At 42.4% G+C, this 14,265-nt stretch overlaps 1 protein-coding gene and 1 pseudogene across 1 annotated transcript; one reads left to right on the plus strand and one right to left on the minus strand.

Moving 5' to 3' along the window:
- The first annotated feature begins 1,034 nt into the window (after window positions 1-1,034).
- On the plus strand, window positions 1,035-8,466 carry LOC133969830 (calpain-1 catalytic subunit-like; annotated as a pseudogene).
- A 1-nt stretch (window position 8,467) lies between these two features.
- Window positions 8,468-12,517, minus strand: nsrp1 (nuclear speckle splicing regulatory protein 1). The gene is made up of 7 exons (XM_062406556.1): window positions 12,458-12,517; window positions 11,477-11,567; window positions 11,230-11,286; window positions 10,995-11,123; window positions 10,609-10,816; window positions 10,324-10,426; window positions 8,468-10,221 (listed from the first exon to the last, which is right to left on the minus strand). The coding sequence occupies exons 1-7, from the start codon at window positions 12,475-12,477 to the stop codon at window positions 9,447-9,449; spliced, it is 1,383 nt and encodes a 460-aa protein (XP_062262540.1). The 5' UTR covers window positions 12,478-12,517; the 3' UTR covers window positions 8,468-9,446.
- Between the last annotated feature and the right edge of the window lie 1,748 nt (window positions 12,518-14,265).

Raw genomic sequence — 14,265 nt, forward strand, 5'->3', positions numbered from 1 at the left:
CCTTTAACGAAGTCCTGAACTGGTAATATCTGTTTTTCCAGCAGAGCCTGCACCAGTGGAATGTTTGAGTAAGGCCGGTTCTCTGACTGATGTTTAAATTACAACAAAAGAGCATCTGTGGACTGACCTGGTGCCAAAACTCACAATTCAATTCAACTTCCAAACATGATTCTCCTGTTTATCTTTTATCAAAATAAAGTGAAAGAGAAGAAAATAAATATATTCATACAATGTAGCAAAAAAAGTCAGGCAGCAAAAGTTGTCACTTAACAACAAATTAGCATTTAATCAAACCTAATGTTTTTTTTGTTTCAATTGCAGTTACAAATACAAATTTTTAAATATTTTACATATAATTCAGTTTAATTTAACATTTAAAAAAAAGAAGCAATTGAATTATCCTGTAAAAAAATGTAATAAAAGTGATTTGCTGTATTTTTGTGGCAGTTACTTTGAATTTAAAACAACTCAAATATAATAATCCAGGATTTCTTTTTTGTTTTGTTGTTTAAATTATTTCCCATCAGATGCTTCAGATTATGAAATTTGGGATTGCAAACTCATATACAGTTAAACCTGAGTTTTAAAATTCACAGATGGGTTTGACTCCTTTGATGATCATGAATAACAGGTTCATTCATGTTTTTCCACTTAGAGTAAGCGGGGGGGGGGGGGGGGGGGATTGTTTGATTCATATAATTTTAAGAAGCACAAAGAACGTGAAATTCATGTAGGCTTGTGAGAATGTCACCTTTTCAACTACCGTCCGTTGTTGGCAGTCTGTCAACGTGTCCTTGCATGCGAACAAAATTACAGACACGTCCAGCAGTTTTGGGGGCAGGTCTCATTCCAGGCTTGTGGAAGATGCAGTGAGAGATACAGTTTATGAGGACGCAGCCTCCAGTTGACGGCGTCCCACGGGTGGTTGCGTCCACTCAACCTCTGAGATACACTTTCAAATTCCGCTCCAGATAGATGAAGAAGAAAGAGGGTTTGTTTTGTCGGGCAGAGTTTCCCTGAAGCCTCTCGTCAGCATGCCCGAGTGTGGAGCGTGCACCTATATCATCAACCTGCGTTATGAAGACGGCAGGGTGGGCAGCCCCTCCAACCCTGCAGCGTTCAACCACCAGGACTACGCACAGCTGAAGGACCAGCACCTCCGCAGTGGGACGCTGTTTGTGGACGACGCCTTCCCACCTAACAGCCGCTCTCTGGGGGGCCTGCCGAATCCTGGAGTGGAGTGGCTTCGACCAGCTGTAAGTAAACCTGATGTAAATAGATCATATCCATGTTTATTTGCATTTCCTATTTGTTCCTTGAGTTCATATGCCTGTCTGTATTTGCTCTCTTGTCCAGGAGCTCCTGAAAAGACAAAACAACAGCAGCGAGCCGACTTTCTTTCCCCAGGGAGCCTCTCGCTTTGACTTTGGTCAAGGCTACATCAGTGAGCAAAATGATTTCTGGTTGTCACAAGTGGTAGCTTGTGTAGGCGACAATGTGAACTGTGGAAATGCATTTTCTTTTCTTTATTCTTTCACCAGGTAACTGCTGGTTTCTGTCTGCACTTTGCTCACTGACTTTCAATCAACGCATGATAGCACAAGTGGTGCCAGTAGACCAGTCCTACGAGGGCCATGCAGGAATATTTCACTTCAGGGTAAGGACCTAAAGTGTTGTGATTGTATTGAAACAGTGCTTTAACATGATTTCACTTCAGACATGTCCTCCCTGTCACAGTTCTGGAGGTTCGGCAAGTGGGTGGACGTGGTCGTTGACGACCTTCTGCCCACAACGAACAACTTTTTACTCTCTGTGCACTGCAAAGGAGGAAATATTTTCTGGGTCCCCCTGCTGGAGAAAGCCTACGCCAAGTACGTAACCAACTCACTCACTTGGAAGTTTAACTGTTTTAAGGTCACAGTTGAGACACAAACACCAGAATCAAGACTTTGACTTCAGATTACAAACGTTAGTTTAACCTTCTGCCTCAGAGTATGCGGTTCATACGATGACATGAACTTCGGCTTGCCGTCAGAAGCATTCAAGGATTTCAGCGGGGGGGGTCTACACCACCTACAAACTCGAGGAGGCCCACGACAAAGACCACGATGAAGAGCTCTGGCTTACGCTCACCAGAGCCATTCGGTGCAAGTCCATGATTTGCTGCACAACTGCAACAGGGGTAAGAACAGAAATCATAGAAGACATTTCAATTAAAATCCCTCATTGTATTTAATGGTTTTGTTTATTTCAGGATAAGCAGGTGAACAGTGTAGGAGACAACGGACTGGTGATTGGACACTCCTATTCCGTCACAGGTGTCACTGAGGTAAACTGTGGAGCTGCATGTGTTCATTTATCACAACTAAGAAGGGTTACAGATTTTGTGAGTGGTAATTTGGCACATTTATCATCATATCTATGATTTCATCTGAAGGTCGACTGTTTGGGCTCCAAGGTGAAGCTGGTGCGCATCATGAACCCTTGGGGCAGACAGGAGTGGATGGGAAAGATGGGTGAAAGGTACATTAATCATTAATCCTCCCACACTATTAAAGTCAAACAAAGACAAACTCGCTGAGCACTACAACTGAGAACTTCTTTTATTTATTTTTTGTTTATTTTGGCAAGAATTCATCTTCATTGTTTTATTTTCCCCTTGTTCTCAGGTCAGATATGGGGAACCTATTGAATACAGAAGATCAAGCAAAGCGCCAAGATGGAGAGTTCTGGTAAATTTAACCAAATTCAAGATTGTGTTTCAATCTTTGGTGCGAAGATTGTGTTTCGCACCAAAATACAATGAGTGTGGAGTTTGTCTGTGGGAATTGTCGCCCATTCATCCAGACGAGCTGTGTGTGAGGTCACACACTGATGTTGGACGAGAGGCCCTGGTTCGCCATCTCCTTTGTTGCTCATCCCAAAGCACTGGGGCAGTCATGCTTCCCCAAACTGTTCCCATGAAGTTGGAAGCAAAGAATTGTCTAAAATGAATTCCCTTCACTGGAGCTGAGGGGCCTGGTCCAACAAATGGCTATGGGACTGAATGAAAGGCCTGAATTTGATAATTTTGTCCATATATTGTATAAACCCATAACTGTTTGCAATTTCCTATCCCTCTATCTGTCCATCCTTCCATTAACCATGTAGAACAAGTACTAGTTTGTGTACTTTTTGAAAAGGGGATCTATTAATAGTGAGGCCTGATAATGAATAACAGTACTTTATTCTTTGTGGATGAAATCTGATCATCTGGTCAAACTAAAATCAAAACAGTAGTTGGATGTATTTATCTGAGTTGAAACTCTAAATTTCTCACCTCTTGTGCTCCTCTCGTCGTTCCTCTGCGTGGTCCTGCAGGATGGAGTTGGAGGACTTCTCTCACAATTTCCTCCAGGTGTCCATGTGCTGTGAGAACCCCAACTTCATCGACGGGGACTTCAACTGCCAGTGGAAGTGCCAGACTTACGATGGCAGCTGGGTGGCTGGGGAGTCCGCAGGCGGCAGCATCGCTGACTGTGAGCTCAATTCATTCTTTTAAGTCTTGAACCATGATCACAAGGTCAAGATGTTTGTTGTCTCTTCTTGTTTGTCTCTGAAAGATAAAATGTCTTATGACCTGCAGCTACCTTCGAGACAAATCCCCAGTATCGCATCCAGGTGTCTGTTATAGATGAGAAGGAGCCGGGGGACAAAAACATCTTGATTTCTCTGATGCAGAAACCTGAGATGATGACCCGCCTACAGGAACACTTCTACCCAGCTGGACTGGCCATCTTTAAGGTCGGCATTTAGAATTTTATCCATAAATATAAAATCCAACAATTTGCAGTTTAGCAAATATGGAGAAAAAAAAATACACCAGGCTAACAAAACCATTTTTGAATGATATGAATAATGACACTTCTTCTCATTTCACATCCGACAGGTTCCACCTGGGGTAAGTGCACAGAAAAACAAATATAATGCTACACTTTTGCAAACACAACAATCCACATGAGTCACCTGAATATGCAACACTAGACCCCAGAAGGACGTCTGGAGAACCTCTTCTTTGACGCAAACCCCCCGGAGAAGCAGAGCTCGTACACCTATGAAAGGGAACAGAGTGAGCTCCTCAGCCTGGAGCCTGGAGAGTACGCGATCATCCCCTCCACCAAAATACCCTACATGACCGCAGACTTTGTTCTCACCGTCTACATCAAGGCTAAGGCTAAGACCCGGTAAAGACACACCGTGATATGTAACATTTCCCGTAAGTTGCAATAGAAACTTAATGAATGACGACCATTAAAAGCTTGTATTCACCACGATCTTCTCTGCTTCCAGTCCCAACGACGACCACGAACACGACAACTCAACTGATCCCAAAGAAATTAAAGCTGTACGTCAGTGGGACCAATTGGTTTTAGCCAGTTTGATGTCTGGCCCATGATCTCATAAATTTTGACACTAACTCAAGTCACTGTCGTTAAAGAACTCTGGCAGATGCATTGATGAGGACGCTGACATGGGGCCCACCAAGTTCAACCACGATGTCGATCAGGTATCATGTCTTTTCCCCCCCAATCTTCAATTTCTTCCTTTCCTACCAGTTCACAGTCGTTGATCTTAGTGTGTGTGTGTGTGTGTGATGTCAGAACGGAGAGCTGTTGGCCACCCAGCTCCAGAGGCTAACTACCCTCATGGTAAGATGATTTATATCATACATGCAGTCAAAACATTTCAAAAGTCAATACAAGTTTAAGTGCTATGGTGGATGCATCCTGAAACACATCTTTTTTTTTGCTGCACTTCCTATGATAGAAATCACTAATGATCACATTGCTTTTCTTACGACAGCTATGCTGACGACACCCAACTAATCTTCTCTTTTCCCCAATCTGAAACACAGGGAACAGCTCGAATCTCTGCCTGTCTGACTGACATCTCTCTGGATGTCTGCACACCAACTGAAAATGAGCCTTGACTGAGCTACTTTTCCTTCCAGGGAAAGACTCTCCACCCAGGACCTGACTATTAACTTTGACAACTCCCTGTTAGCTGAGCTCCTACCCTGACTGTTAGGAACCTGGGTCTGGCACTCGACAGTCAACTCCCCCTCACTGACAATATTACTGCAACAACCTGCTCATGTAGATACACGCATCAGGAGAACACGCCCCCTTCTCTCTCAGAAGGCGGCGCAGTTTCTGGTCCAGGCTCAGGTCACCTCACACCTAGACTACTGCTACACCCTCCTGGCCGGTCTGCCTGCTAGTGCCATCCAACCTGCAGCTCATCCAGAATTCAGCAGCTCTACTGGTCTTTAACCAGTGGCCGCCAGTTGAATGCCCTTATTGTGAGTTGCTTTGGATAAAAGACGATGAGACATTTTCGCCTTAACGTCCACTAAGATCAACCAAAGGATGACCATGACCTTCACTAAACTGAGGTTCATGACTACAAGGTAATTATTGTAAATTATTATTATAATTTTAAAATGGTGACATGGCTTTGTGCAGTTGATGTTAGTTTCTAAATATAGGTTGATTCCTTTTTTGCAGCGACTATTCCATCGCTCTAATTTGAATCAGACTGGATCCCTGGCTGACATCGAGGGGGGAACATGCATTATGTTTACACGTGAAGAGTAACTGTCATGTTCTCCTGCGGTCTGTTCCAGGGATGGATGTGAGCGGATTCACCCTGAGACAGGTGATGTTGCGGTACTCAGAACCCTCATCCACCTCCTGGAAGAACTTCATCGTTCTCATGATGCGTCTGGAAAATACATCAGGTGAGTGATGAGGCCTCCATCACTTTCCGAACCTCACCATCCTGAGAAATCAGGATTTGTTCAGAGCGAAGGTGACAGTGGTGTGAAAGCACCGTGTCTTTAATGAATCTGTTATCCTCATCATTTATGGTTGATTTGAACATTACAGAACAGTGCTACAGTTTTGTTGGGACATGGTTTTTATGCAAACCACAGGCCTCCTTTCAGTCAAACTTGTAACAAGTTTGCCGCATGTGCTAGAGTGGACTCAATCCCCAAAGATGCCACAGGTTCCATTGATCTCAGAAAGTCAAGGAACTCAGTCTCCCAGAGGGCATGTCCTGGGGTCTGGGCAATGTCACACAAAGGTGTCAAGAACCACCAGGGTCAACTCCTATTGGTCACTCTGGTCCAAGACCTGTGAGGTCACCGGGGCCAATATAAGGAGAGGTCTCCCCAAGATCTTCCTCTTTCTACAATCTTTCGAAGGCCAGCAGGCTGTCCAGCCTCTCTTCTCCTACATCGCCAAGGGGGGGGGGGGGCCTGGCTGATTCAGCTTCCTTCTCTATCCAACCCACAACCGGAGGTCAGAGGTGCAGCTCCCCTGCTCACCCTTCTCAAGGAAATCTCCTCGCCCTTCAAGCTCTACAAAACTCCTCGTAGCGACGCGATGTCCTGCAGGAAAACTTCAACCAGCATCTGAGCACACGGCTCGACAGAATCGCGAATGCAGAAATCTACGACCACAAAGCCAGGAGACGTCACAGAACTGCAAACTGAACAGCAACTCGCTTTTCTTCTTTCCCTCGGACTGGTAACATAATCTTGGCTTAATAATTATACTACGCTAAAGCAAGACTGTTTATTTGATCGGTGTGTGTTTATAAGTTTGATATGTGGTGTGATATTGTGGCAACAAGTTAATTGAAAGTAATTGTTAGTTAGGCCCTTCACAGGCCTCCTTTGTGGGTCTCTCTGACTCTTGCATTATCTGATTAACATCTACACAGACACACGCATAGTCTCCACCTTGTTAAACCTACCCCCGTAAAGCAACCTCAGAAGAAGGGGGGGGGGGCTCTTATCTTAGGGGATAAACTACCATTTTGAAAGCATTCTACAAAGGTGTGAAATTTGGTCAGCCATTTTGGGAGGCCCCTAATTTACACACACACACACACACACACTCATATTTAGTCAGTTAGTCGTTAGTTAGTTTGATTGTTTAGTAATTTGTGTTTTTATACTTTATTATGTTCATAATAAATGTTCTTCTTTCACAAATGTTCTTTCATTAATATTGCATAAGTGAATCTTGCCAACCGTAACACTGTTAAGAACTCCATAACCTTCATTGTTCATTATATAATCTTTAATGGTAAAATACTGATCTTAATCAATGAATTGGCTATCTTTTCCCTTCTATGAAGGGTGGTGCCCCGCGATAACTTTAACCAATTAAAGTTATGATTTAATATTTTAAATATGAATGTTTTATATTTTATTTTTATAACCAAATTTATTGAGTGCCTAAAGGCACTCCATTCTATGATAATATTTTTACGTACTATTGCACAACAGTTTCTTGAGTGTTTCTCTTGTTCAAAATGTATTTATTGTAATAAAGAATATTGTTTTTCTTTACAGAAGTTTATGATAAGAAATCACAGGACAGCATGATCCACCTGACGTGGGAAGAGGTGAGTCTTTTACTGACTTTATGAAATATTCACCATGTGACACGTTAACACACGTCCCGTTTTTATATAATTTCCTGATGTGAAAGTGACAAAGCTGCAATAAAAGGAACAAGACGTCCTGCACTTAAAGTGTTAATTTACTGAAGATGTATCATTAGCAAATGCATGTAAAGTAACATCAATAAACATACCCATAATACAGTATTGCCCTAAATGTGTTTTTTACTGATGCATTCATGTATAAGGAGCATCTTACTGTGGTGGTTGATCATTATGCAGCTGTTTGAGCAGTTGATATTAACACTTGTTATCAATGAAATCCTATGATCTGTGTGTAGAAAAATTAAACCTTAATAACTAAAGCTGTTGAATAAATGTAAAACTGCATTTGAAGTGGAGTGTAAAGATGACTGCTTCACAACAGCGAAGCCAAAGTGTCATGATCGCCACCTGGTGGGTGGCTACAGAATAGGTTGTAAACCAGGTCTCTGGACAGGATGGAAACATTTGAGATGGTTATTGTCATGACATGTTCAAGTGCTTACCAGTGAGTTTAAATTGGTTTTCTGATGCTATAAAAACAGGAATGTCGATGGATGAGCGCACGTATTGGTGGGACCTTGATGTCGCAGCTTCATCCGTCCAATCACTACTTAACAGATTCTTTCTCCAAGATATTTTGGCTTCATTTCTGGACATTGGGAGGACTTGGAGACAAGTCTTCCATCTTTACACGGTCTATGGTATAATTGGCAGAAAATGTAAAACGTAAATAACAGCACTTGACTAAATGTACCTCGTTACATTCGACTAGTGCAGTGTGCGGCTCGTTCTCTGCAGAACTCCGTTATTAAAAACAATTCTACAAACAAGCTTTTCTTTGGTTTCACTGGTCCAACGTCTCCCTGTACAACTGGACCACAGGCCATCACAGAAGCAGAGGAAACCCACAGAACCTGCGACGCTGTAGAAAGTTCCTGTGATCAAAACAAGAGGCAGCAGAAGTAACTGTGAAACAGAAATGATTTTATTATCACTCACCATGAATTAAATTACAAGAGGAAGATACAACACCTCAGAGCACAAAGGACAATAAACACAAGCACTGGTTGACATAACACAATTGTGCTGCTGATACAAGTGTCTCTGTCAGAACTCATATTTACAAGTCAACATTGTTTTTTCACATTTACCACGTCTATAATATTCCACCTTCAAGCCCCCCCTCCATAATGTACTGCCCTGTTCTCGATTAGCTCAGGACACGTTGGGTAAGATTCTGCTTTTTCTAGAAACTTATTGTTTCTGAAGGCCAGATGCTTTTTGCTGCTATACCTCTGTTGTTGTCCATGGCTAATAAACATCAATGAGAAACACTGAGTGTCATTATGGTCACGACTATAGACACTGTAGTTAATCTGGGGTTAGTTTCACATTCACTGTTCTGCTGCTGTATAAAAACAGATGAAATAGTCTGAAACAAGTGTCATGGTTAATCCCATTGGAAGAGTGTTTGTTAAAAACCACAGTAGCCAGCTGTTATTGAGTAAAGTGCAGCAGTCCCTTTAAATTGAATCAAGCATCACACACTCATAGATATCTTTGAATCATTCCCTATGAAAGTGGTGAAAAATCACCGGATCTGCCCCAGATTTTAACGGGTTCTTCCCTGACCCACACCACATCGTTCACCCACGCTTTGTGGAACTCTGTTAAAACGTTTTTGTGTAATCTAGCTTACAAGCAAACAAATATACGAACAAACAAGCACAACAACATAACCTCCCCTGCAGAGGTAACAATATATCAAAAGTTATCTTGGGGAACAGGTTGGGAATTTGAAAAGTTTAGACAAAGAAAGATGTTTTGAATGGATTTATTGAAGAAAAACGACAACACGAGTTGTATCCTCTTGAGTGAGATAGTTTGAGTGCCGATCAGGGATGTGTGTGTGTGTGTGTTTGTGTGTGTGGTGTGCTCAACAGCTCTCAGTCCTCCTCCTTCTCGATATAGCTCTTACAGGCCGAGCGTTCCATCTGTCGGGCCAAGTAGCGCTCTCTGGCTGAACTCAAAGTATGATCGTTGCTGCGCTTTGCAAATTTGCTCCCCTTTTCCTCCATTTCCTCTTTCTCCTTTCCCTCTTCTCCTCTATCTTCTTCCTTCTTTTCTGGGTCCTTTTCTTCTTTCTTCACCGTCTTCTCCTTCTCTTGCTCCTTCCTTCTCTCCTTCTCCTGTTCCCGGTCTTTGTCCTTCCGCTCATCCTCAGCTGGATTCCTCCTCTTCTCTCTGTCCCCATTCTTATCCCTCTCTCTTTCTTTTGGGCTCTTTGCCCTTTTCCCGTGCCTGTCTTCCCTCTCTGCATCCCCCCTGCCTCTACTCCTGTCATCTTCTCTTCCTCGTTCTCTGTCCTTTCTTCTATCCCTGTCGTCTCTTCTTCCTCCATGTCTGTCATCCCTTTCCTTTCCACGATTCCTGTCTCTGTCTCCATGTCTGTCCCTCCCTCTGTCTTGATCTCTGTGACTCTTCTTATGTCGTTCTCGCTCCCTCTCTCTTTCCTTCTCCTTTTCTTCTCCACTTCCTGACGATGGCGACCTCTGTCTGTACTGGCGTTTGGGGTGTGTAGAGCCTGCGCCCAGCTTGCTAAACCCAGACTTCTGCTCGTGCGCCTCCTCGCTGTCGCTGCAGGAACTTGCATTGTTGTCATGGGATGTAGGCGAAGGAGGAGGTGAAGTCTTCTCTGTCTTTACCTTCAAGGGTTGAGGTCTGTGGGAGGAGGAACAGAGCAACACAGTTAAAGTCTCCAAATTTAAAAATGTGTCATAAGTGTGATTTCGCAAGAGCGAGTAATACGGAGCTCTGACTGACTTGTTTGCTGAGCGATCTGGTATCTCCTCCTCTCCTACAGTCTGATTGAGCAGGTGTCGGTAGAAGCCAGTCAGGTCTCTTTGTTTCTTCACGTCCAAGGCAGCTGAGAGACCAAACACGATTCAAAGAGATTATTTACATATATTTGCATGAAGTCGCCCATTTCCACTCTGAGCAGGTCATAGTGTATGAGCATTGAGGGAGGAGAAACTTTAAAATACGTCAAATATACTGTTTGAAATGTCACAATCAAAAAATAATGCAATTTTAAAGTATCAGTCCAACCTTCTATCTGTGACTGTCTGTCCTCTCTCTCCTGTTCCTCCTTCTGCTCCTGCAGCTTTTGCTTATAGGCGGAGGTAACGTAAGCGTCTTTATCTGAAAACTTCTCTCCCTCGGCCACTCTTTCCTTCTGGATCTTCCTCTCTTCCCTCCGTTCTTGATCTTTCTTTCGTTCATCGACTGCTTTCATTAACTGCTGGATATACCTTGGCTGGTTGAAAGAAAAGAAAACGGTTCACATTCATGAGGAGGTTTCAGCTCACATTTTTTAAATTGTATTCAGCAATAAATGTCAGAAGTCAGAACAGTCTTCATAAGTGTTCGATATTTCAGAAATCTCAAGTTTTGACAAATGCAGCAATACAAGCGTTAAATTTATGGGAGATTACCTTTTTGTCAGCGCCTCCAAGAACTTTTTTAGTGGCCTCACTTCTCTTTTTTTGAATGTCATCGTAGACGGCATCGTAGTCGTACACGGTGCTGTCCTCTTCCAAGGCCTTCTGCATCTCCAAACGTGTCTTCAGAGAGAGAAGGAGTCAGACAACGACCAGAAAATGAAAATCACCAAAGGAGGGACTGTCCTTGGCGGTTTCTACGTTTTTTTTTTTTTATTCTTCCTCTCACCTGCTTCATCATTTTCTTTTTAATGGCTTCTCTCTTCAGACTCTCCCCAACTGATGTCTGAGGAACAAAACACAACAAAAACTGAATTCAGTGTATTTGGATGGACATCTGCAAAAATGTTACCTTGATCTCGTTCTTTCATTTCTTTTACGAAAATCGATTTCTACGTCTGAGCTAAAACAGCGGAATTGCATGCGGCGAAAGAGCAATCGCTTCCTGCTTATTACGAATCCAGGAGTCCACCCACCTCGTCATCGGAGTCATCTCCAAACACAGAGGGTTTCTGCAGGGCTGCTGCCTTTAACCCTCCCTTCTTCTGGGACAAGATCAGCCCGTACCTGTGGAGAGACAGAAAACAAGACTGTTTAATCCCTGATTTCCAAAATGGTTGGAGAATGAATCCAACCTGCTCTGTGCCAGCATCCCAGCCTGGTAATGGTTGTGTAATGGTGTGTGTCCACAATTCACCATATTCGAATGGCCACTTGCAACATGTTAAAGCTCTATGTCGCAGCACAGAAGTGTCAAACTGGTTCAAAGAACATGAGAATGAGTTTATTAGCGGCCTACTCAGTTATCAGATCTAAATCCAATGGGCCATATTTAAGATGAGGTACAACAACATGTTGTGGGAGCAAACTAAATTCCTGGTAATCAGTATTAAATATGGCGATGCGGTTATAGAAAAATATCTGACTTTGCATATTTCAATTAACCAGTTCAAGATTTTCCATATCATGATTTAAAGGGACGTGAATGAGACCTTCAGACATTAGATTAGGTTAACTTTCATAGAGCAACACTTCCAGCACAATCGAGTGAATTAAAAACACCTACAAATTAAGAGAACTCTACCAAATTCACTGCATATGGAAGCAGCTACGTTAACCCCATTAAGATGAATCATCTCCTGCACACAGTCTGTCATAGGCAGAGAGAACGTGCAGGAGATGGAATGCGGATTCTGATAAATATAAATGAACGATCGTTTCTCTTAATGCATTTTACAAACTATGGAGGAATCTAACAAATCGTTAGCTAGCTACAGGAGCAGCAAAAGACGAAACAGCGGTTTAATAAATATCCCCCGAGCTTAAACACGACACGTGCCGCTACAACACGTTGTGGAATTCAACACAAGCTCTTTCTAAATCATTAACCAAGCGACACAGTTGTTGATATCTTGTCCCGGACTATCGCAAATCGAGTTAGCATGTTAGCAACTCACTGCTTCGTAGGCGCCGCCATCTTGCTCTGCTAACTGTGAGGCGGCAGCGGCAGATTCGACACAATCATTTAAAATCAGGTCAAACGCGACGGGTCCAGTTGTGGTGGATTCAAGCAGTAATTTAAATACATAAATAATACATATGAATTACACAGCTGCCACACACATCCACCATGCTTATATGGTTTTCAGATTTATTGTATTTTTTTCCACTTAGTATGGTTTTGTCGGTCTGCTGCGAATGTGCGGACTGCTCTGAACAATTAGAAGTCTCTGACCACAATGGACAAAATGGGATTTATAAGTGATTAGTAATTATTTTGTTTTCATAAATGTATAATAATAGTAAAACAGTAACATGAAAACAATGAATATTATATCCCTGTGAATATCATACACGTTTCTCCAGCTCCACATCTTGAACAACTAAGTTATATATCTAAATTTAGAATATCTTGCAGATGATAATTCATTTAATCTCAGTTTTATACTTTAAATGTATTTTCCATGCCTGTGAGCTGTCCTTAATCTGAAACTGAAAGTAGAATTATTGTTAAGATCAAGACATTTTTTATGTAAACACTGATTTGGGGGATTTTCTCCAATCAGGATCCTGAGAGGAAAATAATTGATAAATCTATAAGGCTATCTCAGGTACATCTTTGTGTTTATTTGATAGCAATATTTAGTTTGATATACTATTTTATTTATATCTTGTGACACTTAAATTCGAAACACATTTCAGACAAACACACACACACACAGAAAGTCTCACAGACACTAACACACCCACACACCCACACACACACACACACACACACACACACACACAGTCACACAGTCACACAGATATATACACCTCACAACTCATCTTATATAGTCCTGTGAACACTGCATCCACTTCCTCTCTCAACCCACTGAAAGCATCAACCCTCAGGTCTTCGTTCTGCTATGAAACTTCACGATGCACAAAAAGGGACCATTTCTGTTCCTGTGACCACACATCAGCATACTACACAACGGATACAGAGGCTATTATAGCTTTATTATTATTATCATGAATATAAGAGGAAATTAAAGGATGTGTATATTTAACAGAGATAAGGGGAAATGGCTCGGGTCACTTGTTAGTTTCAATGTTGTCGGCTGCTCGACTCTACACCTGCGGTATGTCTGTTAAATAAGATCAGGGAGCACGTGACTCACCTGTGATTAAAGCTGCAGCTCTGTATTTCCACTGGCTCCACTGCAAAACTCTAAATCCAAACACCATTATCTGTGTCGTAATCTCAATCTCATCTCCTCTCTGGCCTCTCTGTTAATTCCTCTTCTACAAACACAGCGACCAAAGCTGCCTGAAGGATTGGATGGCCTTGTGGGATGTGTGGATAAATGGATAGGTGGATGGGATGAGTGACAGGCGGATGGATGATGTTATCGAACTAATGAAACTAGACAGAAAAATGCAGAGGATCACTTTTGAATAACAGAGAGCTGCATAAATAAAGCGAATATTTCGAATTATGATCAATTTTTCTGCTCAAAACCTTTGAATCTGCCCAGCTCTGTGATTGTTGGCATCTCCCTGTGATTATCGGTATTGTCTACGTGTAGGAGGCTGCACGGGGAAGAAAGCAGGTTGGGCCAGGTGTAATGATAGTGGTGAAGCCGGTGCTGTGCAGCTGTGCATGCCTGCACATCTGGGCGGTGTCGTTTGTTTCCACTTTCCCGTTTGACCCCCACCATTGTATCATAAATACAGACACCATATTAATAAGTTCATAATTTATGTATTGGCATCCCAAACA

The sequence above is a fragment of the Platichthys flesus genome, chromosome 15 (genome assembly GCF_949316205.1).
Source record: "Platichthys flesus chromosome 15, fPlaFle2.1, whole genome shotgun sequence".
Taxonomy (NCBI): Eukaryota; Metazoa; Chordata; class Actinopteri; order Pleuronectiformes; family Pleuronectidae; genus Platichthys; species Platichthys flesus.

Excerpts from the sequence above, each read along its gene's own strand:
- nsrp1 (XM_062406556.1), bottom strand. The coding sequence starts at position 12,477 with ATGGCGGCGCCTACGAAGCA. Across the intron at positions 11,568-12,457 it reads ATGGCGGCGCCTACGAAGCA|GTACGGGCTGATCTTGTCCC; the intron begins GTGAGTTGCTAA and ends GTCTCTCCACAG. Across the intron at positions 10,222-10,323 it reads CCAGATCGCTCAGCAAACAA|ACCTCAACCCTTGAAGGTAA; the intron begins GTCAGTCAGAGC and ends CTCCTCCCACAG.